The following is a 26,736-nucleotide window of genomic DNA, read 5'->3' as shown; positions in this document are numbered from 1 at the left end:
TTATGTCATGTCCATTCTCATGAATGAATGCTGGTGTTTTAGTACTCATATTAATCTGTAAAGAAAACTAAAGCATGTTTTTCAGATATAGAAATCTAAAATGTCTTAAACTTCCAAATAACTAAACAGAAATTAAGTTCACTGTGATGGAAAAAAAGGTAGCTACCATTGCATTGTAAGGGGCCAGGGCTTATGTTCTATTTAAAAAACCAAAACCAAAACAAAAGGTAGCTAACAGACAAATCTCACTTCATTCTCAAGGCTGGGGAAAAAGAATATACTTACTGCATCCGTGATGTCTATTTCGTATACCCTTTGGAAAGTCCTGCGCTCAAAGAAAACAAGTTTGCCGCTGCCACATCCCCTTTGAACAGATGTACCGGTTACTATGAGTTTATCATCTGGACTGAAACAGCAGTCAGTCCTACAGACAAAAAGAGTGTCTAAGTTTAAGCTTATGACCCCACAACAATGCAGCAATAATGTGCGAGTTAAATAAAATATAAGCAAGATCACTGTAATAAGTGGTAACTCTATATAGGACTTGCAATAAGTCAAGCACTTAAATTAATTCGCTTAATCTTCACAATAATCCTATGAGGTAGCTATTATTATCCCCATTTTACTGATGAGGAAACTGAGACAGAAAGATCATAAAAGTAAGTGGTATGGCTGGGATTCAAACGCAGGCCATGTGATTCCAGAATCTGTGCTTTTAACTTCGACACATTAGAATATGTTTTAATGTAAAGAGACCTCAGGAACAACTCCCTGTAGACAGTATCTGTACACAAATAGACATCGTATGACTAATGTCTAAGCAGTGATTACTTTGACCAGTTTTGGAACTATTTTTTACCACCACCACCACTCAAATAATTTAAGTTTCGTCGAGTCAAGCACCATGAAATGAGGAGCAGGCTGCTCCGCTGGAACCTAACTGGTGGCTATGATTCAATAGCTCTTGTTATTAGAGATCTGGCCACTGACTGTGAATAATCTAAGTCATGATCCAAACGCACTGTGTAGTTAGCATTACTTGTAGCAGGCATAAGAGCTCAAAAATTCTCATCGGCTCTAAGCTCATGTTTGTCTGTCTGTCTTAACAGACAAAGGCCGTGTACAACAGGCTGTTGTCTGTTGCCTGTTACAAGGCTTCCTCTGCCTGATGCTCCCCTCCCCTTCACGCCTCCCTGCTGGCCATTATTTAGTACAGATGTAAAATTTTATTTCTACCAAAACAGAAAATTTTGCTTAGGCACCAACTGTAGGACGTAGAGGTCAAATTCCATCTCAGCTGCCTCAGAAAAAAATCTTTAAATGCTTCACTTGTCAACTTAGTACGATGGAGATAAGAGTGTTGGGCTACCCAGAGCAAGACAGTCTGCACAAATCCAGGTTACTGAATGTCTGACCAGAATGAAGGTAAAAAAAATTTAAGAAAACTATATAATAATGCTTACTAACTACAAAAAACTGCTTTGATGGTAAAGGGTTCAAATTTTTAAAAGACAACAAAAACGTAGGTCTGCCTTGTTGTTTATACAATATTAAAAGGACAAGTCAGCCCGGCCGGGCGTGGCTCAGCGGTTGAGCGTCGACCTGGGATCCGGGCGATCGGGGTTCGATTCCTGGTCAGGGCACATGCCCGGGTTGTGGGCTCGATCAATGACTCATCATTGATGTTTCTATCTCTCTCTCTCTATCTCCTTTCCTCTCTCTGAAATCAATAAAGATATATTTAAAAAAAAAAAAAAGGACAAGTCAGTCCCTTAAAACATTTTTACTACCCCAAGACCTTTGTGTGCATCCAACATATACACACAAGCACAGGGATGCACATCATTTCAACTTCAGCAAAATGTTCTATGGTCTGAAGAATGCACAAAATGCAAAGTAAAAATAAAATGCATTTTTCAAAACACCTATTTCAATCACTCTTCAAATTCCTTTTCTAGAAGATCTAAAAGACATACAATATAAATTAACATAGAGGTGAATACATTTCTCTTCCATCCTCTTATGTGTATCAAATATTACAAATAGGCTACTTACATTGGGAACATGGTGGGAAGACCCGAGGCTGAGAAAAGTGGCTTATTAAACTGTCGGATGTCCCATAATTTTAATGTATCATCACCTGATAGAGGAACAAAAAGGAAAAAGAAAAGACAGAAAGTGAACTGTGCATGAAAGCACCAGTTCCAAGTTCGAGTTTGCTAAACTTAGTGTACAACTATCAGAAGGCAGAGAAAAGGGAGGAAGGGAGATGCCCATAGGCAGGTTTATCTTTTTAACTGCTTGGGGAGCTTGAAAGCAGTAGTTTCGAGAAAGGTAGAAGACATATGATAATGCACTGGCCTTCTAGGAATTACTTTCCAGATGGATGTAGCATCTGTAGGTAAAAGGAACCCTGGGGAATCTACTCTAAGGAGTGATTTTAGAGCAGATGCTAGTTCCCCTGTGGTGGACTTGAGCATAACCTGACTTCTTAAGAGGATACTAATTTAACAACCATCAGGACTGAAAATAGCTCAGTTCACAATAGATTCCTTCTCCCTCAAGTGTGTATTTGAAACTATCCATTAACATTAATGAGGGCGAGCCATGTGATTCCCTTCCCTCCAGGTCTGTACCTGTGACGACCATTCTTTGCTTTGCTGGGGAGTACAACTGCTCCAAGCTATTTAAAATATCATGAACATTCTTTTAAGAATCACATTTTTATATTTCTGTAGGACTACTAACTAATTCCTGACCACAATGAAAGCCAAGACTCATTTAAGTAATGTCTGCTGTTCTTTCTCCCCAGTGCCACAGTTGAGACCTGCCTCAACCCCCGGGCCCAATAAGGAAACAGGATCAGGTGCAAGTGAGGTGAGCGGCGAGTTCAATAAAAATCCCCATGCTCCCCTGTGACCCTGCCTCTGAAACCCAACTTTTGGCAGGTACGCTAACACACGACAGGCTAGACTGGGACTTGCTTGCACTGGAAGAACTTTGCAAGACTCACCTTTTTGTTTCAGTCTTAAAAAAAATGTTACATATCCTTCCTCACAATTTTCAAACAGTAAGAAAACATTAACCTCCATTAAACAGTTTCCCTAATCTGGCAGGTTCTGGAGCTAGTAGGAGTACCTTACAACACCCTGGGGACTCTGCTGAATAGACTTCCATCTGCCATATTCTACACGCCCAGGAGGGAAAGGGTGAAATACAGTACACATGCCATGTCCAAGACTGGCTTGTTACCCAATAGCTACTACAGGATGGGAGGAGACGGTAAGACTTATCACCAGAACAACAGACTGAAATGGAATCTGTCCTATACTTCTGAGGGAGTGATTACCAAGTGAGTGGAGGCTGCCTATTTGAGAATCCTCTGGGAAGAATTTGCAAGCTATGCTCCCCTCTAATTCCCCTCTTCTCTCCCCACTCTGCCTGGGAGATTTGGGTATACCACTCTAAAAGCGCGAGAGTGAATGTGAGCCTAAGTAGGGCAATTACCATCTGAAAAACCTTCCCAGGGGAATCAGAAGCCCTCCTGGGGTAAGAACCGCTGTTTGCAAGGAAAGAGTATACATAGTCTTAATTAAGAGTCATCTTTGGATTCAAGGTGCAAGTTAGATTGGATGAACCAAAATACATATTTTATACACACCCACTTTTACCATGTATACCATAAATGGGAAATACATGTACATGTATTTGATGCAGTTTAAGTACATGAGGGTAGTTTGGATATAATGGATAAGGCTTCTTTGAAGGAAAGAGAATCTGAATGAAATTCCTGAGGGTAAAGGGTGAAAGGACCTGGACTGGTTAAAGCGGGGGAGCTGTGCAAATCTCATCTCCTTCTCACTTCCACCACGCTCTACACCAGGCTGTAAGTTCTTTCAGGGAAGGGAACCCTGTCTTTGATGTTCACAGTTTATACCCATCACCTAGCACAGCGCTAGCTGATACAGTCCCTAAGTGAATGAGCAACCACATGGAGAGCTGCTAGATTAACGTGCCCTCTAGAATAAAGACTAAATCCTTTATGTGGTATTTAAGGCCATCTGCAACATGGCTCCAACCTACTTAGCTGCTGTTTCTTTCCTCTAGCCACCCGTGGGCCTACCGGAAGATCCTCAGTCATGGCCCACACTTCCCCACAATGCTTTGTTCGCAAGTTGCTCTCTCTATTCTCTTATTTCTATCAACCTACAGCTTATCCTTATTGTGAGAAAGATATAGCAAAAAATTAGAAACAATCTCTATTCAACCACATGAGTGTGGATAAGTAAACAAATAACATCCAGGTATACAATTTTTTTTTTTAACTGAATTGAGTAGTGTTTGACCTGAAAAAAAAAAAAAATCAATGGTCAGCAAATAGAAGACTTTGAAATACCAAACCCAGAATTAGAAAATGGTATAAAAAATACAGAAAACCACCTACAAAATTCCATAAGGTAGAGGCAATGTCATCCTTGGGAGTTTCAAACTCAGAGGGAATTTGAAGCTAAAGTAAAAACTTAGGCACAAAAGTACGTATTTTCTAAATTTTACTTGATACCTTTTAATAAAATAATATTGCCAGGTTGGACACCCATTTTAATAAAAAAAATATATATATCAAACTGGCAAAGGTCCACTAATCAAAGGCCAGCTGGCTTTCCTAAGTGCCAGAATATTAGTACACCATTTGTTAAAGTATGATCATTTCATATATAGAAACATCAGAAAGGAAGTTTTTAACCTACCTCCACGAGAGGCAAGAACATTACCATCATAGGAAAAAGCCACGCACGAAGTGTCTGTGCCCGGGTCATGAGCCTGTTTATAGTGGAATTTAGGATGAACCTATTTGAGAAGAAAGCAAAGTGTTAACATTTCCTCCGAATTCAGATGAGAGCATTTTTGTGACAAGAATATTTCACTTTATCATCCAGAAAACGATACATATCTATCTACATGTAAAATATTAATTTCACCTGATTATGGTTTTCTTTATTCTGGGAAAAAATGTTTCAAAAGGCTTTTAATAACATCCAATTGCTTTAATAAGAGGCACAAAAGAGATAAGGTAAGTCTCAGTAGAAGATATTTTCCAGACCTCCTTAGTAAGCTCTGAGCAACTCAAGATAACCACAGCACTTAGGTTTTCATCCTATACTTACAAAGTATATTATATAGTTATTGGAACCATTTCTTATAGTTATCTGAAAGTAAATATAAATAAAATCACAACTGAACATACTATTTATTAAGTCCAAAACATCACTGCATGCCTAGTAGACAGACACTGTGCACATGGCTGTAGGTCTTGAACTATCTTTAATGTGCCTGTAGGATAATGTTGCTGGTGGTAATTGATGATGATGATGATGACAGTTAACCCTTTCACAATGCTTATTATATCCTAGGTACTAGATCCTTTATTATCTTGCCTATTTAATTCTCACAATCACTCTACACTTTAGGTTCTACCATTATCATCTCCATTTTACTGAAGCACAGAGACTTGAGCACTTTGTCCAAAGTGACACATCTAGTAAGACGTAGAGCTGGGAGTATGAACCAAAGAGCCTGCTCTTAAACACTACATTATACTCCTCTACTAATGTATGTTGGTAGTCTTTTTAATTCCAGTGTCACTTCGACACAGACTTACAACAGGAACTCTACTCCACTAATCTTGTCACTCAGTTATGATTCAGTACAGGCCAAAGTACTAGGGAGTCAATTATCCCAGATCCCCCAGGCTGGATATTTCCATAGAGAATGGACAGGGATACTGCTAGTGATGACAGCATGCATGTCTCTCCTGGATTCCCAGGTAGAAGAACACAAGTCATGCCTCTCTGATGATGCTGCAGAAACCCTAACAAAGGACGAGTCACAAACGGCTCATGTACGTCAGCCTCCAACAATATCACTAACACCCCATCACTGAGCTTCTTTCTAAAGCTGCCAATAATGAAGAATACACCACCTCTCAAAAGCAGGCAGGTCTTTGTTTAAATAATTGGTCTATATTGAGTTAAAATTGCCCTCTCTCTTCCTCTGGGTCACAGTATTAGAAATTTGTACTAAAGACAGTTATCATGCTTCTACCTTTCACGAGTACAAGTAATTCCTTAGTTCAACATTTTTTTTATTAGGCATCAACTGTATGGCAGACACAAGGTTAAGCAGGGAAACACCAATGTGCCGAGATAAATGTGCCTCCTGCCCTCAGAGCTGACAAACAGTCCCCTGGAAGGCTATGGGTGAGCACACAAAGTGACAAGTGGGACAATGGGGAAGTATAGAGTGATTCCCGAGCACTGAGCAGAGGTTCTGAGCCCAAACTTGAGAATGGGGGAAAGGGGGGGGCATAAGGAAATCAGAGACCCAGTTGTCAAAGCAGGAATTAGCAGACAAAGCGGCAAGATGTGGGGACAAGGAGGAGAGCACCGCGTCGTGGTCGGCAGAACTGTGGCCCCAAGACCTCCGGCCCCGGTGTAACGCCCATGAGTATGTTACTCTACGTGGCAAAAGGGACTTTGCAGGTATAATCAAGGCTACTAACTAGTTGATCTTAAAACGGGGAGACTCCTGGAATATCCAGGTGGGAATGATGCAGTTACTAAGTCCTTGAAAGAAGAGCTTACTCCTGGCTGAGGGCAGAAGAGGAGGCCATAGAGAAGAGTGAATATACGCCACAGAGGAAGACCCACCCAAGGTATTTTCTATCACTATATAGATCTACATCTTAGTGCAACACCTTTTAAAGTAATAACAAATGGCTGTATATTAATAATTAATATTTCAAGGACAGGGAGAGGCTGCACTCAAAATAATCTATTTCCTCTTTTAAAGGACCTAATGAAATAAAGAGGCAGAATGCTTCGCATGAGATGGACAGCTCACAGATTTTGTGTCAAAAGTACTTTTATTATTAACTTCACTTTAACCAGTAACAAAAGTGTATTCCAATGAGATAAAATACATAGCCAGAGGAGATCTTAAACTTCCATAAAACATCAACACTGACCAGCCCACGATGACAAAGACCCTCGCACTCTGAAAACAGAGCCAGCCTGACTGGAAAGCACTCGGGCCGAATGTGGAAATCCCAGACTGCACCTCTCCTTTACCTGTTCTCACAGTCATCCTAGGCAAGAGCATCGTTCTTCAGGAAGGGTGAGCTATTAACTCCTTTCATAGGTTTCCTATTTTAGGAGTGCCTCATGTTATGATTTGAGAGGATCGAGTCTCAGATGTTCAGTGATGGAAAATGCAAGCACAGAAACCTAGAGTTTTAGAGGCCCTCTCTGAGATCGCACAGTACAAACTCCCACCTGGTGAAAACTTTTGAGCAGATGGTTGTGGAGCCTCTGGAGGTACGGAACTCACTACATAACAAGCAATGTCAGGCCATTTCTGGGAGCTCTAATTGGCAACACCCTTCTTAAACTGGGTCCTAGATGCCCTCCTTCTAACATCTATGTATAAGTCCTGGTCCCACCTTCTGTGGCTACATTGACTAATTCTAGTTTTTCTTCTCTAATGCAGTCTGCCAAATTCTCAAAGAAAAATATGACGTCTTCCACAAAGTCTTCAGTACATTTAAAAAAAAAATTCCACAATGTTTGTCACTTCCCAAAATTCAAAGTCTTTCATTTCCTTACATCCTAAATCACCCAAATGTTCTCTGGCAGTGCCAATGGTCAATAGTTTATACCTAGCGGCTGCCTAGATCCCAATATCTGTCTATCGGTCTAGTGATTGTTCATCAATGTGAGAGGAAAAACAGCCCTAGAAATGATCAAAATATGCTTTGTAATTGATAGAAACAATGGAATAAACTATTTTAAGGGAAAAATTTTTAATGAATTGCTGAGCTAAAGACAGAAAAAAATCTAATGAAAAGAATCCTGGTCCTTTAGCCAAGCCGAATTAACCTAAAATTTCAACTTACTACATTTTAGTTTGACCCTGGTCAAATTGCTTAATCTTTCTGTTTCTGAGTTTACTAATCTTTAAATAACATGCCCTACACATTGTCCCACCCCTACCCTTCTCCCCAGCTCCCAGAGACTGGGTGACATTTCACCTATCTCCCTACCTTATGTCAATACCACAGATTTAGTTTCCGTCTTTGTCTATTTGCCTATCTGAACATTTCATATAAATGAAATCATACAATATGCTACCCTTTGTGACTGGCCTCTTTCACGTAGCATAATGTTTTTGAGGTCCATCCATGTTGTAGTATGCATTGGTACTTCATTTCTTTTTATTGTCAAATAATATTCCATTGTATGGATGTACCACATTTTATTTATCCACTCATCAGTTGATGGATATTTTAACGCTCCTGTCTGTCCTCTCTCTTTCAGAAGGGTATGACCTGCATCACGCTCTGACTCTCTCCAGCTTCTCAGGCTCCCTCTCCATTTCCCCTTTAAGGCCCTTCCCCAGTAAATCTCTCATATGTTAATTCTGTCTTGGTGTCTGCTCCCCAGAGGACCCAGACTAACACAAGTGGTGCCAGAAGTGATCCGACAACACAGGTGGTAAGAGGAGAATCTGGGACATGGGCCTAAGAGGAATGTGGGGTGCACATACACTCTAGCACTTGACAGTGGTCCAACTGCTCAGATTTCACTGGAGGTGACTGGAGAAAACTTCCTGGTGCAGAGGAATGTCCTTCTCGGTAAAATGTTTTAGGCATTTAAAAGACAGGGGAGGAACGATGACAAAGACAATGGTGTTGGCTGGTTACTGCTAAGTCATATGGATACCCTGCAGAGGGCTAATGAGAAACCAAGGGCCAGTAATAGTGACAGACTAAGTGGGAGAACATGAGGTCCACTTTAGTTGCTTCCAAAGAGACCCTCATCTGCTGTAGTGGAAGAGCAGACACAGATGAGCAACAAATAAGAGAGATCTGGTAGTTAGATTTATGGAGCTCCAGAGACATTTAAGTGCTCAGCCAAGGCAGGTCTGTTACTGTAAGGTCAGGGCTCTAGCTGGGAAAACCTGAGATCCTGGAATATAAGGATAGAATGTCTGGATGGATGCCCATAACCTGCTGCATCTGCAAAACCCCTGGAACACTCACGGCTTACAGAGGTGGCTCGCTTTTGCCTAGTGAGAGCTAGAACTTCCTTTGTGCTAGAAGATGCTACAACTGTTCCACCCCCCACAAGGCAGCAAGCACCTTCTCTTAGGACCTGCTCCTACCTCTTCTTTGGGCTGCTAGGCCAATAACTAGGGTTGAAACCCAGCATCACTCAGCTGGGGAAGTGGCTGGGGCAGATAAGGGAGGAAAGAGATTACACAGAAAAAGAGATACAAGAATTAGCTAGCAGCTACTGGCAGAAGCCATGAAGCACCTTGAGCTTTCAATTTTGACGGTGCTTAATCAAGGGGGCTTCAATGTAAGACTAGAAAAGCAGGATTCACTGATTTAGGGACATTTTTGGACAAGGACACCAGGGGATAGGGCAAACTTGCTGCTGGGATGCTATTAAAGGCCTGAAAAAGTGATATCCAACGTTGAGTAAAATAAAAACACCCAAATGCCCTGGCAGATGACAGGGAAAACAGTAAGAAGACGGGGGAAGTGGGCATACTGAAATGAATATATTGTGTCAAGCCAGAAAACACGGAATATTATTTTTCATGGGAGGGCCCAGAGAAAATACCACTCACCAAGGCTATCAGGAATGCACAGGTGAGAGAGAGCCAGCATCACCAAGAAGCTCAGTGGCAGCTCCCCTCCGCAGCCCAGGGCTAATGTCACAGAGTTGGGCCACTAATGTCCATGGGGAAGACGAGGCCCAAAATAATACAACCCAGGTTGCAGTGTTTAGTTGCTAGAAGCCAAAAGGCTACAATTAATGACTGACAAGGTCAGAGAGACAACAGAGGGGGCTTGAGGTGTAGGGAGCTGTGGAGATGGCTAATAAAACACTGCATTCCTATGGCAGGAGAGATGGGCAGACAGCAAAGATATTACTTAGTATACAATCAAGAGGAGAGACAAATAGAGGAGCAGGAGGCTAAGGGTGATTGCCCCAATAAAAAGTCATGATCATTTGCTCTGTTTCCCTTATCTGTGCCTATTTTCAGACCAGGAGCCAATTGACTACAGAGGTAGCCATATTCCTAAGAGGAAACACTGCACTACTTGGAGGGGCAATAATTCTAGTCCTTCCACAAAGGGATTGTTGCTATAGACTTTAGTCCCAACTGCCGCTGCTGTGCTGAATGGGTCAGCATGGCTAGAACAGATTAATAAAGTCTTGTGGTGACTTTGACCAAGGACTTCCCATCGGCTGGCCAAAGCTTTCTCAGAACTGTGTGGCAGTCTTAGAATCTTCCTTGTCAACCCCCCTTCTTTCTTTCTTTCCTTCCTTCCTTCCTTCCTTCCTTCCTTCCTTCCTTCCTTCCTTCCTTCCTTCCTTCCTCCCTCCCTCCCTCCCTCCCTCCCTCCCTCCCTCCTTCCCCTCTTTCTTTCATAGGGTCAGACCTGCATCGCCATCTGATATTCCTAGCCTCCTGCAGTTCTCCACCCACTTTTCCCTTACAGGAGTTTTGGCAATAAATCTCTTACATACCTAATGCTGCCTTAGCATCTGTGTCCTAGCATCCCTAACAACAGAGGACACAGCAAACAGGACAGAAGCAGAGAACTATAAAGGCATATATATTGGGGCTTGCTCCCCTGCACCCACCCTGTGAAAACGCATGAGCTAGTTTCCTAGATAACCAGTCATGTGCCCAGTCATCCCTGTGGTACCAGTGGACATCCAGCCAACAGCCAGACACATAGGTGAGGCCATCCTAGACCACCCAGTCTGACTGAGCTGTTAGGTAACTGCAGATGCAACAGAGACCCCAGGAGAAATCAGCCAAGCCTGTTCAGACCAGAAGTAGGGCCCCACTGACCACAGAATCATGAAAAACAATACATGTTCGTTGTTTTAAGCCACTAAGTTTTAGGGTAGTTTCTTATGTAGCGAAAGTTAACCAATGCAACATATAAAGAGTGTGAATAGTGCCTGACAGACAGTAAACATTATGTAGGTGTTTGTCCCTATTATAAGTCAGGTGGTACTACAGGGGCATGAATACCCTTTTGAGAAGGCTGACTCTCTCTTCCCTGCTTTAGTATTCTACCAAATAATAACTAACATCAACTAGCCCTGCCACCCTATAATTAAATTTATTCAACTTTATCGCGTCTTGTTCTTTATATAATCACCCACTCCTCCCTTGCCTTTGTGCACCTGCCTGCGAAAGCAAAATCTCTCTCTAGCAACGTTCCTTAATCCTTGCTGCGGTTGCTCGGCATGTGCACTGTCTCTAGGTAGTTGCAGCCATTTCTTCTACATATTCTTTGACACCAAAAATGATGATTCCAGCAGACAATACTGAAATGAGAGAAGAAAGCTTGGAAACATGGAAGGGAGAACTGAGTTTCAGTTGCTTTTCTTTATGGTACTAGGATGAAAGCTCTTTCCCCGAGTTTCCGATCCTTCCTTTCAAGTAGGTCAGCCTCAGATACTTTCTTTCCCAGGGACGTCATCTGAACTCCAAGAGCCCCAGTGAGTCTCCGAGTACAGTGTAATATGTTATGCATCACATATCACGGTGCTTACAAGAGAAACATACTTAATAAATATAGCAAATGAAACTCTGAACTTCTGAGAATGTTTCAAGGAAACAATATATTTCAGAGTAAGTTGACAGTTTTCCAAGTTTCTAACTTATAAAAAAAAGATAATTATTGGTCCAGCCAAGATCTTTTTCCCTCTCCTCATTCCTTCCTTCTCTCTCTCTCCCCCTCCCTCCTTCTCTTCCTTTCTATTTTTTAAAGAAATAATTTAAAGACAAAAGAAATGATATCTGACAAAGGTTTCTGGAGACTCCATTCATAATCCCCCATAAACGTGTGGTAATGAAATTTTTAGAATTCACATTTACAATGGCAACCACATTTACTAAGGATCTATTATACACACAATACTGAGATATATAAACAGAGAGACAACATGGAATTTTCTTCAAATGATGTACAAGTCAGGAAAGGGGGAGAAACACATTAAACTCCTCCATTCTTTCATAAAACATTTACTGGATCAACTTTAAGCCAGGTTTAGAGGGCATGAAAATACTAAGAATTGGCCTCTACTATAATGGAGAAGCTCACAGGTCAGAAACAAAGACAGCGAAGGACAGACAGAGACAGACAGAGACGGACAGAGAGAACTAGTTCAGGGCTGAACTCCCCAGCAGGGTTCTCCACTCTTAGCCCAGGTTCCCTTTGTAATGACTGTGATTTCAGAAAACAGCTATGACTTAGCACTTAATTTTCAACTGTGTTTGGCAAAGAGAGAGCCCAGCCTTCATTCATAACTAGACAGTGTTGCAATTACATGCCTGTTTGGTCATCTCAAACCAGGTGACTGCAGTGTGTGACTACCTAGGGCTCTATCTGATGACCAGCTGGAAGCTGCAGCTGCAGGAGAAAGCTCAGCCCCTGGACGTGTGAGCCACAGGCAGAATATGACACCACTGCTCTGGAATCTTCTGGCTCCCCGTGTGCTTGCCACTTGAAATTCAAGGTGTTTACTTTAGTCTATAAAACAAACCCCTTACGGCTAAGGCACAAGTTACTTTCGTGTTAATCTTTCTTCTTATAAACCCTAGCTGAGAGCAGTTGGTATACCAGTCAGGCACTGTAGAGTTATGCTTCAGAAATTTAGATGTAAAAAAGGTTAAGCCCTACAGAAGACCCACATGTTTGGAATTTCAAGGCAGCATGAAATAACACTTTGGACTTTGATACTCCTTTATAATCTTTGGACAGCACACAGAATCATTTAAATTGGGGATATTATTTAATTAGACCATTTAAATACCTAGTATGTTTTACTGTTCTGATTTTAAACAAAGTATAATTTTTATTGGGGAAGAGATGAGGTTACACAGAATCTCAGATGATATTCTGTAGGTTTCCAAATGCAGATATCACCTAAATCACCAAGAGGAATGATTTAAGAAGAAAGGCCTTCCAGAGAGTCAGCCCCAAAGCAGGGTTTCCCAGAGGATGTTTTGTGTAACATCAGTGTATCTAGGGGTGGGATGGCGGGTGGGGGTCGTTCTATAGCCAAGTCAGTCTGGGAAACTAGAGTTTATTTGCATACCATGGCCTTGTCTTGAAGATTCACAATGCACATTAGTATATTAAAAGCCAGAATCTTTTAAATAGTAGTCCCAAAATAAATCAACCTCTTTAACATTTCCAAAGCTTATTCCACTCTGGAACCTTTTTCCCCCAGATAGTGCTTACTAACACAGACAGAACTAACATTTTCTTGACCTTAATTGGGGAAACACATATTCAGAACAAGGGTCAGTAAACTTTTTCTGGAAAGGGCCAGACAGTAAATGTTTAGGCTACTCACTTCTGCCTTTGTAGTGTGAAGGCAGTCATAGACAATACATGAACAAATAAATGGATGAGGCTATATTCCAATAAAACTTTATTCACAAAAAGAGGTGGCAGACTGGATCTGGCCCACGGTTTGCTGAACTCTGATCTAGAGAGAACAAAAGTCTTAGGAAAAAGCACTCTATCTGTAAGCCATTGTTACAGAAACTAAAGGCTTCCTTGTGATGCAGTAATGATTTTAACTTATGTCACTAATGGTGGTGGCAATAATAATGATAATAACAACAGGTACATTTATCAAACATGTTGCTACTTAGTAAGGTAAAACGTATATCTTCTAATCTCATTCTTAAAACAAGCCTCCTGAGGTATGCATTTATGATGTCATTTTACAAACAAAAAACTGAGGCTAAGCAAGGTAACTTACCCAAAGACATAACTAGTAAACTGTCAGAGCAAAAATTCAAACGCTGATTCTAACTTCAGAAACTACTATTATATACATATTTATATGTATTCTACATATGTGTAATACACACACACACACACACACACACACACACTGCCATGTTTCACAAGGCTTCTTTTGGATTTCTATAGATTATTATAGTAATGGCCCTAAATAAATTCTAAGTGCAAGGACAGAGATGAGCCCACTTGGCACCGCTCAGCAGTCGAGCATCGTCAACCTAGGATCCAAGAGATTGCGGTTCGCTTCCCGGTCAGGGCACATGCCTGAGTTTAGGGCTTGATCCCCAGTAGGGGGCATGCAGGAGGCAGCTGATCAATGACTCTCTCTCATCATTGCTGTTTCTACCTCTCCTTCTCCCTTCCTCTCTCTCAATAAAGACATATTAAAAAATGGAGAGAAATGGACAACATAAAAAAACTTTTTTCTCCCTCAACCTACTTAACACAACTTTTTACACTATTAGGGATTTCTGAAAAGAAAAAAAATTATATTATAAAGTCCACTGGAGGCAGAAGTTAGCAGTCTTTTATCCACACAGAGGCAGTAAAAGTCACAGCAGTCAGTTTTCAACCCCCTCTAGTCCCAGGCAATGGGATCTGGTACATGGTAATAGCTAACACTTATTGAGCATATACTTTGGATTAGACACAGTCCTAAGTGCAAGGGATGTATGAACCCCTTGAACCTTTCCATGGCCTTATGAGTATTGTTATCAACCTCACTTTCCAGGGAGGGCATGGAGATGCTGAAAAGTAAGGTTAATTGCCCTAGGTCTTGTGGCCAGTCAGTGGCAGAGCCAGGATTTGTACCCAGGCAGCCTGGCACCAGGGCCTACACTCTTAACCACATGTATACACTAAGTACTCACAGCTCTTCTAAGTCCAGGCTCCCTCTGCTCTGACCCCCTCTGCATCTAAGCTGGGCCTGAACTCTGGGGCACCCTTGCTCTTTCCTGCCTAGACTGTTCCTGTCCCTCGCCCCCAGTGGAACGTGGAGATGAAGGTGAAGGGGGGCAGCAAGAAGAAAGTGTACAGAAGTGTGTGAGCCCTGTACCAGTTTTTGGAAACAGGTAAAACCATCGTCTATGACGCAACCCAGTTCCAGGCCACTAGCTAAACACAGTCCACAAGCACAGGCTGATTAGCCTTTACTCAAGATCACCCCAAAAGTCCCTGAAGTAATTTAAAACCTGGTAAATAACACAAGTTACAACTGGCAGTGAGGAAATCCACGAACTGTGTGGATCTCCTTAGCTGCCCTTTGCATGGTTCTCCATTTCTCCTCCGCCTTTACTCTGAAGTTTGAGGTAACAGGGGCTGGGATCTTAGACTGTCGCTACCACATGAGACACAAACGGGAGCACAAGTGCAGCTTTTGCCCCAGCTCTCTAATTGAGGAGGAACTCAAGAGCCACCGTGCCAACACCGGAAGCACCACGCCATGGAATGACCTGCCTAGACAGGAGGGAAAGCCCGGCGGTCCCCCCTTTGAAGTCCAGCTGCCTGAGATTCACTGGCAGCCGACCTTCAAAGAGAGCCGATGCTTCCTTCCCTCAGCCTGGCCGCCAAGCTTCCCGGGCAGCTGGGCAGATTTAGCCACTCTCTGCCCAGCTGTCTGTGAACTCTGGCAGCCAGTTCAAGTGAGGGATAGAGAGGTGGTGGAGCAGGGGGGAGGGGGGCAGGGTGGCGAGCCCAGTGGCGCCAGGGCAGAGGATGCTGGGCTTCCTTGGAGCCAACCTGATCAATGTCAGTCAAAAACCAAGCTTCCAAGGGGAGCATAATCCAACTCCACTACAAAGCAACTTCTGAGCCCAGAGAGATCTCAAATACGCTTTCCTTCAAAAGCTGAGGGAATCTCAAATGTACTCTTGTAAAGATGGCCCAGCTGCTGCAGCAAACAGTCTAATCTCTCCACAAGGATGTAGGGACAAAGCTAAGGTCAAGAAGCAACAATGTACAGTCCTTTACTAAATCTGATTTTCTAGCAGCATAAGTTTACCCTTCTTGGAGACTTTGGGGGTTGTTTGCCGAGTCTGTTGTGGCAACCCTCCTGTTCCCCTGGCAGCCAAGAGCCAAAACCACTTCTCTATTTCTGCGCCTGTGCAGCAGATGCTTGGAGAAGATGGGCTCAATGAACATAAACACAACCCATGTGTTGTGTTTATCCTCTGGAGCCCTGTGCTTGGAGTTGAGAATAGTGAGTGTTATCAGCTGCAGGTGCAAAAGGGATGCAGAGCAGTTCTGTCAGTGACAACAAACTTCCAAAAGAAATCTAACTTAGAATAAGATCTTAAATTTAGTAGAGTAGGAGACTAAAACATGAGAAAATGGAAATGAAGAATTGAAGGGTCACGAACAGAACGTTAAATCATCAGATCTGCATCTCAGATGGAGCTGTCTGGTAGCTACATGGAGATGGAGGACAGGGAGATAAGAAGTCTGGGGAAAGTGATCATAAACTTCATGAAATCTTTTCTCCAGTTTTGTACAATTTGGTTAGGAGAGAATATATAGATGAGCTTATACAGCGTACTGTGACAATGTGAAGAAAGGCCTAAATATTCATTTAGACTATCAGATTAAGTCACTAGCTACAAACACACCCTCCTCCCTGCTCTTTAGGTCTCTTTAAAACTATATGGCACAGCAGCCAGCATTAAGTACAGTGATATCACAGACATACAATCCAAAACTTAATCTAACTTCAAAAGTATAATACTGAGCACCACCAATTAATATTTGCTAAAATTAGTCCAACTGTTTATTTACTCATTCGACAAATATTTATGGAGTCCTTGCTATGTGCAGGGCACTATGCTAGGTGTTATACAAATGAGTAACAAGACTAGTAAAATGGAGATCATATTCTCAAGGAGATCAGTCTAGAAAGGAAGGCAAATATAAAAAATATATTTGCAATGTACACTATAATAAATAATGGCAATATCCACAAACAACCTAGTAAACCCACAAAACAATGGTCAACTCTACCATAGTAGAATAATGGTGATATGCTGGGAGTAGAAGAAAGACAAATAAGGTAAAGGTGAGGATTCTTGACTGTGGTTTTTGAAGGTTATGTAGGAGATTACTAGGTATGCAAAGAAGAGTGACTCCAATAGAGCCTCAGAATATAACAGACTCAGAAGTGTGAAACGGAGCATTGCTTTTGGAACTACAGGTGGTACTGAGAACAGAGTAGCAGCAAAGAAGACAGAAGAGATGGAGGTGAAGTTATCGGTGGTCTCAAGCCCTTCTATGGAGTCTGAATTTGTGACCTATAGGCAATGTTGAGCCTCTGGCGGGTTTTAAGGGGAGAGGGGTAATCTGCTCATATCTGCATGTTAAAGATGGCCCGTGGGGAGTGGGAAAGACGGCCTGGGAAAAGGGAGACGAGGGCAGGGGGATGAGTTAGGAGACACCTGCTGTGGTCCAGGTGAGTGAGCAAGGGCTTGACGTGAGCAATGGAAGAAGTCGTCTCAGAACTGAAGTTGTACCAGTGACTTTGGTGTGGGCAGTTTCTGCAAATCTGTGATGTGGACACAGCAAATACAGTCTATTTTGGGTAGAAACCTGATCATGAAAGAAGGAAGAGTTGAAAAAGGCTTTTGTTAAATCAAATACATGAAAAGCAGAAACTTGAGCATATTTTCTAGGATCCAATAGGGATGAAAGGATAAAAATACAGGAGAGGGGGCAACTGATAGAATGAGGTCTCAGGAAGCAGGAAGGCCGTGCTCAGGCACACAGGTGGCCGGGTCAGCGAGCAACTAGGAGAGGAAGGCCTCAGTGGAGACAGGAAGGAGGCTGGGAGCCTGGGGCTATGGATGCAGACCCACATTTGAGCACCTGAGGGCGAGGAGTCCGACAGAAGTCCAGCCTACTGCCCTTACTTTTCATGAGTGGGGAGTGGGGATTATAAAATGAACCAGGGAAGAGCTCGATAAATTTGAAAATACCCGATGATAGGAAATGACACAGATAACTGAACAGGAAAAAGGAAGCAATTACCAAAGGCAAGAGGGCCAAGAAGAAAATGTGTACCATAAAGGTGGAGCGGTACCAACCTGCAGAATTGTGGGTTTTATCAAGTTGGACTTACAGCTAGAGCAAGGGAGCAAAGGAACCATACTACTGGGGTTGCAAGGCAGAAAACAAAAACACAGTTCAAAATCTTGGAAAACATACATTGCAGAAATCAGATGATTTTTTTTGCCTTTTCTGTTGATCATGTTACTTCCACATGCATAGACCTTTGGGAATTGACATTGCAAAATAAGAAGGTAGGTAAGTAAATAGGTAAGAAAGTGAGTGGGTGAATGAATGAATGAATGTCTAAATCAGGCACAATGATATTCATGTTTCTCTATGGTCTGACCCAAACCTAGCTTCCTGGTCCTACTTCCTACTACTCCCGATGAAAATCCTTTGCTCTGGATAACCCTGAATGGCCACTGCCACTTAGACATCCACTCTCCACTTGACCCTTTGCCTAGGCTGTTCTTTAGGGAGCTGACTCCCTCCTATCTGCCTGCTCTTATCACTGTCCTGCATGTCTCAGACCAGGCACCTTTTCTACATGAAGCTTTGCTAGTGTACACACAGCTCTCTTTAAAATACCTTTTGAAAAATTTGATTTGATATGATTGTTATAAAGTTGGGTACAGGAATGTGCTTATAGGGAGTTTATCATGAAAATTCACATTGTTTAGTTTTATGTCATTTCTAATTTCTAAAGATCACTTCAAAAATCAGAGTCCACTGGCAATATTAACAATAAAAAGTAACTTAATGTCTTAGAAGTAAAATTCAACAGGATCATGAGTAGCGAAATTCCATAGGATAAATGCAATTTAGAAGAGATAAAAATAAAAAATGGCAGAGAAAATTCTTGCTCCAAATTACCATTTTTGGATGTGCTGTAACATTTTTTAATCCAACTTATTTAAACTAAAAAAACAAAAACAATTCACACATTTTGCCCCACCCCCACCCACCCCCACCTCTGGCAACCACCAATCTGTTTTCTGTATTTATGAGCTTGGTTTTATAATTTCAAGAATGTCCTCGTTTAAAGAAAATATATAGAGTTTTTAGGCACAGAGGGTCCTCACGTCTGCAACTTATTCTCAAAGGGTTTAGAAAAATATCAGTGCATGTGAGCATGTGTATGTGTGAGTATGTGTGTGTATATATATATATTATATATATAATTCCACATATAAAAGTGATCACATGATATTTGTATTTCTCTGCCTGACTTATTTCACTTAACATAATGCCTTCGAGGTTCAACCACATTCTTGCAAATGGCAAGATTTCATTCTTTTTATGGCTAAATAATATTCTATCGTGTGTGTATATCACAATTTATCAAAAAAATAAAATATATAAATAAAATTCCATATTTGAAAAGTCCAGTTCTTTTCCTTTCACAAAGAAGACACTTATTTTAGCTATAATTCAAAATCCTGCAAATAACAAACTAGAAAGAAGCAGCAACAGTCAACTTCACAGGGTTTTCATTAAAGCCAAAGAAGTATCTCAAAGCATTCTTTTTAACATAAACTCCAGATGACAAAAACTTGGTTAGAGCACTAAGCATGTTTGTTGATGTTTTATTTTATAGTGACCTCTGACAATTTAGCTACCAATAGATTATCACTAAAGGAATAGCTCTTTTTTTCTGGAAAGTTTAATTCTTTTAGGGAGGGAAATTTTATCTTTAAAGAACGTTAACAAGCTCAAGTCAATATTGAGATTAATCACAGTGAATATCTAAATTATAGCCTCATAATTTACAGTAGAGTGGCTTCATAAATTTGTATGAAAACAGAAGGAAATACAACATGCCTGAAAGACATGGCCTTTTAGGAAGAGAACCCACGGGTTCTTCATATTTTGCAGATATTATCACTACTTTAGTCAAGCAAGTAAAGTAAGAAAAGATGCTGAAGAATAGTCCTTATTAGTACATCCTCTCAAAATAAACATTTTCATTTGGTTGTTCTATATATTTACTAGTGAGCTTTTTTTAGTATGGGGGGGTTCATTGTAGAGAGAAAGCTGGAGAACAAATTGTTTCCATGAAACAACTATTTTATGTTTTTGAAACTTTTCTTTACACACATTTCAGTCTGTTATTAATATTTATTGAGTGCCTCCTGTCTCTGAGGCACTCAGAGCTAAAATATAAATTCTTTTCATGAGAAAAGTATTGACACTTAGCATTTTATGTCGCAGTTAACATACGGACACTTGGTTACAGTTGACATATGGCCGTGTGAACTTGGGAAAGTGGCCAGACAAGTTCACGAGTGTCAAAGGCATAACACTGAATAAAAGGCACTAAGCTTGTTCCACTGATAGGCAAAATTTTTTAAATAAATTTCAGTTGTTCCTCAGTTCATTTTAGTATATGAGGCATAGTTTAGTAAGGTTGGAACTATCACAGGTTATCAAAAAAGCAGAGCTATTGGTTTTCTTTCTAAGTTATGAGCCACCCAGAAGAACAAACATCAGCTCTGCTTCCAGATCTCATGAGAGCCTGCAGAGTTCAGGCAGCCACTGGCTGGACGTATCTGGTTACAGTCTGTACAGTCTCACGATGTCACACATTATATCACCTTATATCAAAAGCAGCTGGGAAAGACCCCACCTAGTTCTCTACCTTTCCTGAAATTGCTGAGCAGCACCATCCGCAGACACAAAGCTCTAGCCCTTCCCTGAGACAGACTGGGAAGGGAATTTTCTCTAGTTTTATCTTTTCATTTGAGTAAAGGTTAAAAGATTTTAGGAAGTCTAAAAATTACTTCCCAAATATCCAAGGATGTTATGAAAAACTGAAGCGTGACATTTTTGAAAGTATAATGTTCATTTATTCCCTAAAGAAGAGTGCTTTACCTCTCCTCTAACCCTGTATTTGATAGAAGGAAGGACTGTCATTAGAAGTTCAAAATACTTCTGGATTTACGAATTCATTAGCAAATGAGCTTTCATTCTCTTTAGGAAAACAATCACTTACTGCTCGCCAACAAACAAACAAAACCAAAAAACGTGTATGTGTGATCCTGGTCAGTTTTGTATGATTCTTGTACTTTCATCTGAATCATAATCTTATAAAACAATGGACCTGGCAATAGTATTTATGCAATAAAAAGTAGCAAACTGAGGGCGCTGGGTTATTTTCTCTATTTATGAACATCTGGTAGAATTAATGAAGAGCTGGCAGTAAGAAACTGAAGGCATGAGCACAGCTGCAGGATGAATTTTTACTGGTCTCTACACTCTTCTTTCTCTTGTGCCACCCTTAGGTAAGCGGGACAAGCCCCTTCACTTCAGCAGTTTGTGACTCTGTAAAACCCATGCCCACTGCGTATTCCTCGGCATTGTGCCTCCAACAGGGTTCTCTTTTCTAATTCTCATTATACTTCCCCACGTCCTCGTTGTCATGAGCATCTGGCATGTGTCCTCTCTGGACAGTTTTATGCTGGAAATACTGTCTTTGAGAACAATTTAAATGGGGCCCCTTAAATATCTGGATATAGGATTGTAATCTATATGCTCATTTTCAAATGCCTCCTCTGTACTCCTATTTTAAATCTTGGCAACAGAGATCAAGATTAAAATGTCAAACATAAATAATAATAGGACAAAAATATAATTCTTATTTTCTAAATTTAAAGAAGTTAGCTATTATTTTCCATAATAAGACGATGAAGGCATGGAGGAAGGGAAAAAAAACAAAACTCTACTAAGCATTTTGGAGGAAAAACTGGAGTTAATAGAGAGAGGAACAGAAGACTAGACCAGAGAACAGTGTGGGGAGGCAGGAATAGTGGGGTAAGCAACTAAAATGTAAAATAAATCACAACTAGTTAGTTGACTTTGAAATAAATACTTGTGAACTTAACTATCGGGAGTTGATATTAATAAAGGGAGACCTACTCTAAGTAAACAGGTACCATACTTTTAGCAATCATGCTGTCAAAACTCCTACATGTATATTTAAATAAAATAGTCTACTGAAAGTTATTAGATCTACAATACTTAATGTAACCTTTAATCACACACCAACCATCAATATTTTCCAGCCACAGAATAAACAGGCCTTTCTAAAATACTTTACACTACTATACAGAACAACAAAAATCAGTTTACAGAAATAAGTGTTTCAGTGATCGCTCCCTCTAGCAGAGAGGTGAACTTGAGGTTTATACTTACTGGAACTAGGTGGTATAGGGCAAGAGAATTGGGAAGAGAAATTCTAAGTATAAGAAACTGAGCTATGAATCAGAGAAATAAAAGAGAAAAGACTAAAGGTCATGTTCGCCAGTGGTTTGCAGTGGGTTGCTGGGAATCAAGCAGAATGCCGGTGGTGCTAACTCGGTGCAGCGGGCTGTGTGGGGCACAGCCCACAAACACTCTAACTCTGCTGTCCTCTGGCCAATAAACGTAGTCCCAAAGAAAACTTTAAGGATGCTACACTCTACCTCATTTCATTCAAATGAGCATGAAATTCTGTTCTTTTAAATTGCTTCATATTTCTAGCTTAAATCACTGACTTAAGAAAAGTTCCAATTCCTCAGGGGGACAGAAAAGAAAGAAAAGTACACACTTGTTTCTTTCATTATCTCCTTTGAGTGACTAGTGATTTTTCATTTCATACAGTATTTCCAAAATTGGGAGGACAATTTAAAATTTACTGAAGTCAAGAATAAGTGCAGCTTTAAGATCAAAAGGTAAGCTGATACAGAGAGCAAGTATCTGTTCAGAGTTTAAACCCAGAGTGTGACCTACTCTTAAGGCTTTATAGCCTAGAGGAGAAAGTCTTTAGATCTAAATGTCAGCATGTTCTTTTAAAATTATTATTGTGATTATTTTTAACTCCATCATTCTCTCAAAGAAAAAAACCACACAATAGTCTATTTATCAAAGACTAGTGAATACTACATCAGAAAGGCTAAGACACAGCTATAGAAGAATTATCATGGAAATACAAAATGTATTAGCACTGACAGCTACTATCAAGAATGTTCACTCCCATAAAATAGCATTAACACAGGTTCTTCAATGTTAGATAAATGACATAAGATGTTTTTATAATTTTTTCCCTAATCAATGAAGACAAATCAGTGAATTATGCTTGTTTTCCAATGGTATGGCATTAGAATTATGATAACTCTATAAGTATTGTATAACAAAAAATTTAAATATGTATTTCAGAGACATAAAAGAATCAATAGCACATGCAAATGTCCATGGGGCTGCAAAGATCATGATACAGTGACTAAAAGCGTGCCTTTGGAGTCAGAGGGACCTGAGTTTCTTGGCTTTAATATTTCTAGTTGTTCGCAACAGGCAAATTATTTCACTTCTTTAAGCCTTAGTTTTCTCATATGTAAAATGAGAAAATAATACCAATTTCAGAATTCGATAAAATAACAAATGTAAAGTGCTCCAACACACTTCTGGTACCCAGAAAATGATCGACAAACTATAACTATTATTTTGTTTTGATAAGACACAAACAGTTGGAAAGTAGATGAATATTAAGAAATTGTTGCAATATTAGTATATCTCAGACTATGCTAACCACAAGTCAAGAATATATTTCAAATCAAAGGAGCAAACCACTTCATCAGCATGATAACCATCAAAGAGGGTTGTAGAGCCCAAGCCAAAAGAGAGTCACTGCCCTCAAGGAGCTTATAACCCAAAACAGATGACACTGGCATTGGCTAAGATGTAAAAGGCCAGAGCCATGGACAGAGAATTATACAACGAGCTCAGACCTGAAAAAGCTAAGAGCCAAGAAAGTGAAGGGATTAAGACAAAGTCATACATAATTAAGGCTCATAGATCAGAGTTCCTGGACACACAAATGGGGCAGGAAAAGTATTTAGGGAGTAATTTTTAACTTCTTCCTGTCTCACTAGCAGCCCCAGTGAGCTCTCTGGCCTTCCTTTAAATAGACTGCTAACTACAATAAAACTCGGAGGGAAGTGCTGATGAGTCTTCACAGAGAGATAATGATGTCCATATCCACTGGGAGAGAATCACAGTCATACTATACGGATTAAAATTGCTTCATGGGGTCTTAATCACATAGTCAAAAAGTGTGAAGTTGTAGGGAAAATTTTTCAGGTTTTTTCCATATTAATATGAGAATTCTTTAAGGAAAACTTACTCCAACAGGCAACTAGGGAAAGAATTTCAAAGGCTCAACACAATGACGCTGTTGTTCATCAGTTAAATGAACACCCTCTCTGCGGTTGATTTTATGTTTCCATTTCTTCTGAATGTTCTAACTTACCCCTTGGGCAGCCAGTGAATAGCTTGATTTTGTTCATCTGGCTAATAAAAATCCATTTAGTTAAGTTACTTTTTGTTTCTTTTAAGTGCTATGTATATTACATTATTCTAGAAATATTTAAAGATAATTTATTGAAGCTAATATTTTAGTCTTGCTCTTGAAAACAAGTGTCAGTTATCACTTTCCCCTATAAGCAAATCAGTTAAAGATTCAGATGCTGTATAGATTCCAGTAACTGCCAAGAACAGAGTTGATTCAGCAACGTACCAATTCACAAAATGTGATCTCAGCATCAGTGTGAACTTTCTCTATAAGACACTACAGGAGAGGTTCACCAAGAGGAAAGGTACTACAGACACAAAGAGCTAGAACCTGACACATGTTAAGATCAATCAGAAAACAAACATAAATAAACTTCTGAACTGATGAGTATCAAAATAACAGTAGCTAACACTTAGAGGGCTTACTACCTGCCAAGTGCTATTCTAAGTGTGCACACACACACACACACTGCACCTATATATGTACACACACATACATACATGCATATGTGAATACACAAATACATACACACACACATATATACATTTAGTCCTAACAAGCACAGGGGGAGGTGTTGTGATTATCCCCATCTTTTAACTGGAGAAACTATTATTCAGATAATAAATGGCACAGCCTGGACTTGAGTTCAGGCATATCTCCAGAGTGTGCACTGTTAACCATTACACTACAACTCTCAAACTCAACTTACTAGTTCAACATACTACATATAAAAGCACATTACACCTTGAAGCGCCAAAAAATATACATGCCTCAACTCTTGCAACATGAGCTCATTTTAGTGTCCTAATAGAACGGATAAGAAAGTTTAAAGTTCCTGTTAACTGTCTGTTAAATAACAGGAAGAAGTTACTAAGCCCACTAAGATCATGCTAAAAGACCGTGTAGCGCCACACCTTCTGACTAACATCCAAGCATCAGTAGGCCTGTGCACTTCAGGTGGAGCTCTCAGCTACAGCAGAGGGTGAAATGGCTTCACACAGCAGCTGAGAAGCCGCGTGCACAAGACCTAGTCCAGCCCTCTTCCTCGACAGGCAGCCTGTGTCCTCTCGACCCCACCAAAATCAGCACCGAGGGACACAGAGAAAGTACGGTCTCTAAGGATGACTGTGCCATCTCTCTCCAGCACATGCATCCAGAAGGGATTCTGGTCCAAGGCTGAGTAAGGCAGGAAGGGAGTTGGAAAGAATCATAGTTAAATATGGGCTGCAGGTCCTAAGCGAAGTGGTAATACAGGTACAGAAAGCACAGGGTCAGGGCATGGAAATTCAAGCATCAAAAATGAGGAAATCAGGCTAGGAGATCATGCAGGAAAGATCAGATCTCAGTTTTGAAAATAGAAGTCCAGCCCCAAGCCAAAAAGTGAGGGCATTTTTCAGTCAAAATGCAGGGAAAGAGAGTAATGGGCATGGATACAAGCCCCAGTAGTTAGTCAATTCATTCGTTTATTCAACTAAGTTGGCTATGGAGTTGAAGATTTTGTGACTCAACACATCCCAAACTGACTCCCATGCAGCCTGCCCCTTCTCCCTCCACTTCCTCAGGCAGATCTCCATGCCTTGGTGGGTGGCTGGGGCTCCAGTCACTCAGGCTAGTCAGTCAGCGTCCTTCACTCCTCAGACACAAACATCTAGCACACCATGTGTGCCTGACATCCTAATACCTCTCTAATTCATGCCTCTGGGTTGGTCTCCGTTCTCACTCCATGTATTTCACTGAGCTCCTCTCATTTGGGACTGGACTCACCTGAAATCTCTGAACTGACTCCCGTCTCCTCATTTATCTTAATTTCCCCTCATTTATCTTCCATACAGACAACAACATGGCTCTTAAAACTTAAGTCTGATCATGCATCTCTCTTGCTTACAGCCATTTACTGAAAGGGAAGAAAGTCTGCCTTCCTCTCGACATCACCCCCCCAATGCCACTGAGAGGCATGGCAAATCACTGTGTGGGGTGAGCATAAAGACTCGTTTGAAAAGCGTTCAATCTATCCACTGTTTCTGTAACAGAGTACAGAACGTAAAGCTTAACAAAGGCTTCTTAACTAACTGGAAAACAGAATATGTACTGGTTTCTTAAATATTGAAAAACACTGCTGTAAGAGTCAATAGAAGCACTTGGTCCAAGTCTATCTCTGTAAATGGGGAAACTCCATACAAATGAGCAATTACTATCAAACTCAAAACACTCAAACACATACAAGTGCAATATCAGTTTCACGTTTATATAGAAAGGTCACTTTCTAAGAATGTGGATTTAGGAATATGACTTTTTTTTTTTTTTTGGCTTATCCTATCTAACAAAAGTACTCTTAATTTATCAATATAAAAATAAGAAGTTATCATGTATTTTCCTATAGTTTCAAATTAGTGTTGCAGTGAAATGTCTAAAATATCTTTCTCTCGTTGAGGTACACATTTTATGTGTGGGAAAACATCCAAGCTCTGCG

At 40.6% G+C, this 26,736-nt stretch overlaps 1 protein-coding gene across 2 annotated transcripts in view; it reads right to left on the bottom strand.

Moving 5' to 3' along the window:
• The window catches only part of WDR70 (WD repeat domain 70), a 173,240-nt gene that overhangs the window by 36,636 nt on the left and 109,868 nt on the right, over positions 1 to 26,736 (bottom strand). For both annotated transcript variants that reach the window (XM_081133024.1, XM_081133025.1), the window contains 3 exons: positions 4,749 to 4,848; positions 2,056 to 2,140; positions 286 to 424 (listed from right to left, as the gene is read on the bottom strand). In XM_081133024.1, the coding sequence (XP_080989150.1) occupies positions 286 to 424; positions 2,056 to 2,140; positions 4,749 to 4,848 (324 nt within the window). The remainder of the gene's footprint in view (positions 1 to 285; positions 425 to 2,055; positions 2,141 to 4,748; positions 4,849 to 26,736) is intronic.

This window comes from Miniopterus schreibersii (genome assembly GCF_964146895.1).
Source record: "Miniopterus schreibersii genome assembly, chromosome: 3".
NCBI classification, from domain to species: domain Eukaryota; kingdom Metazoa; phylum Chordata; class Mammalia; order Chiroptera; family Miniopteridae; genus Miniopterus; species Miniopterus schreibersii.
Note: the sequence above shows the minus strand (reverse complement) of the source record. Positions and strands in the feature narration are given on the sequence as shown.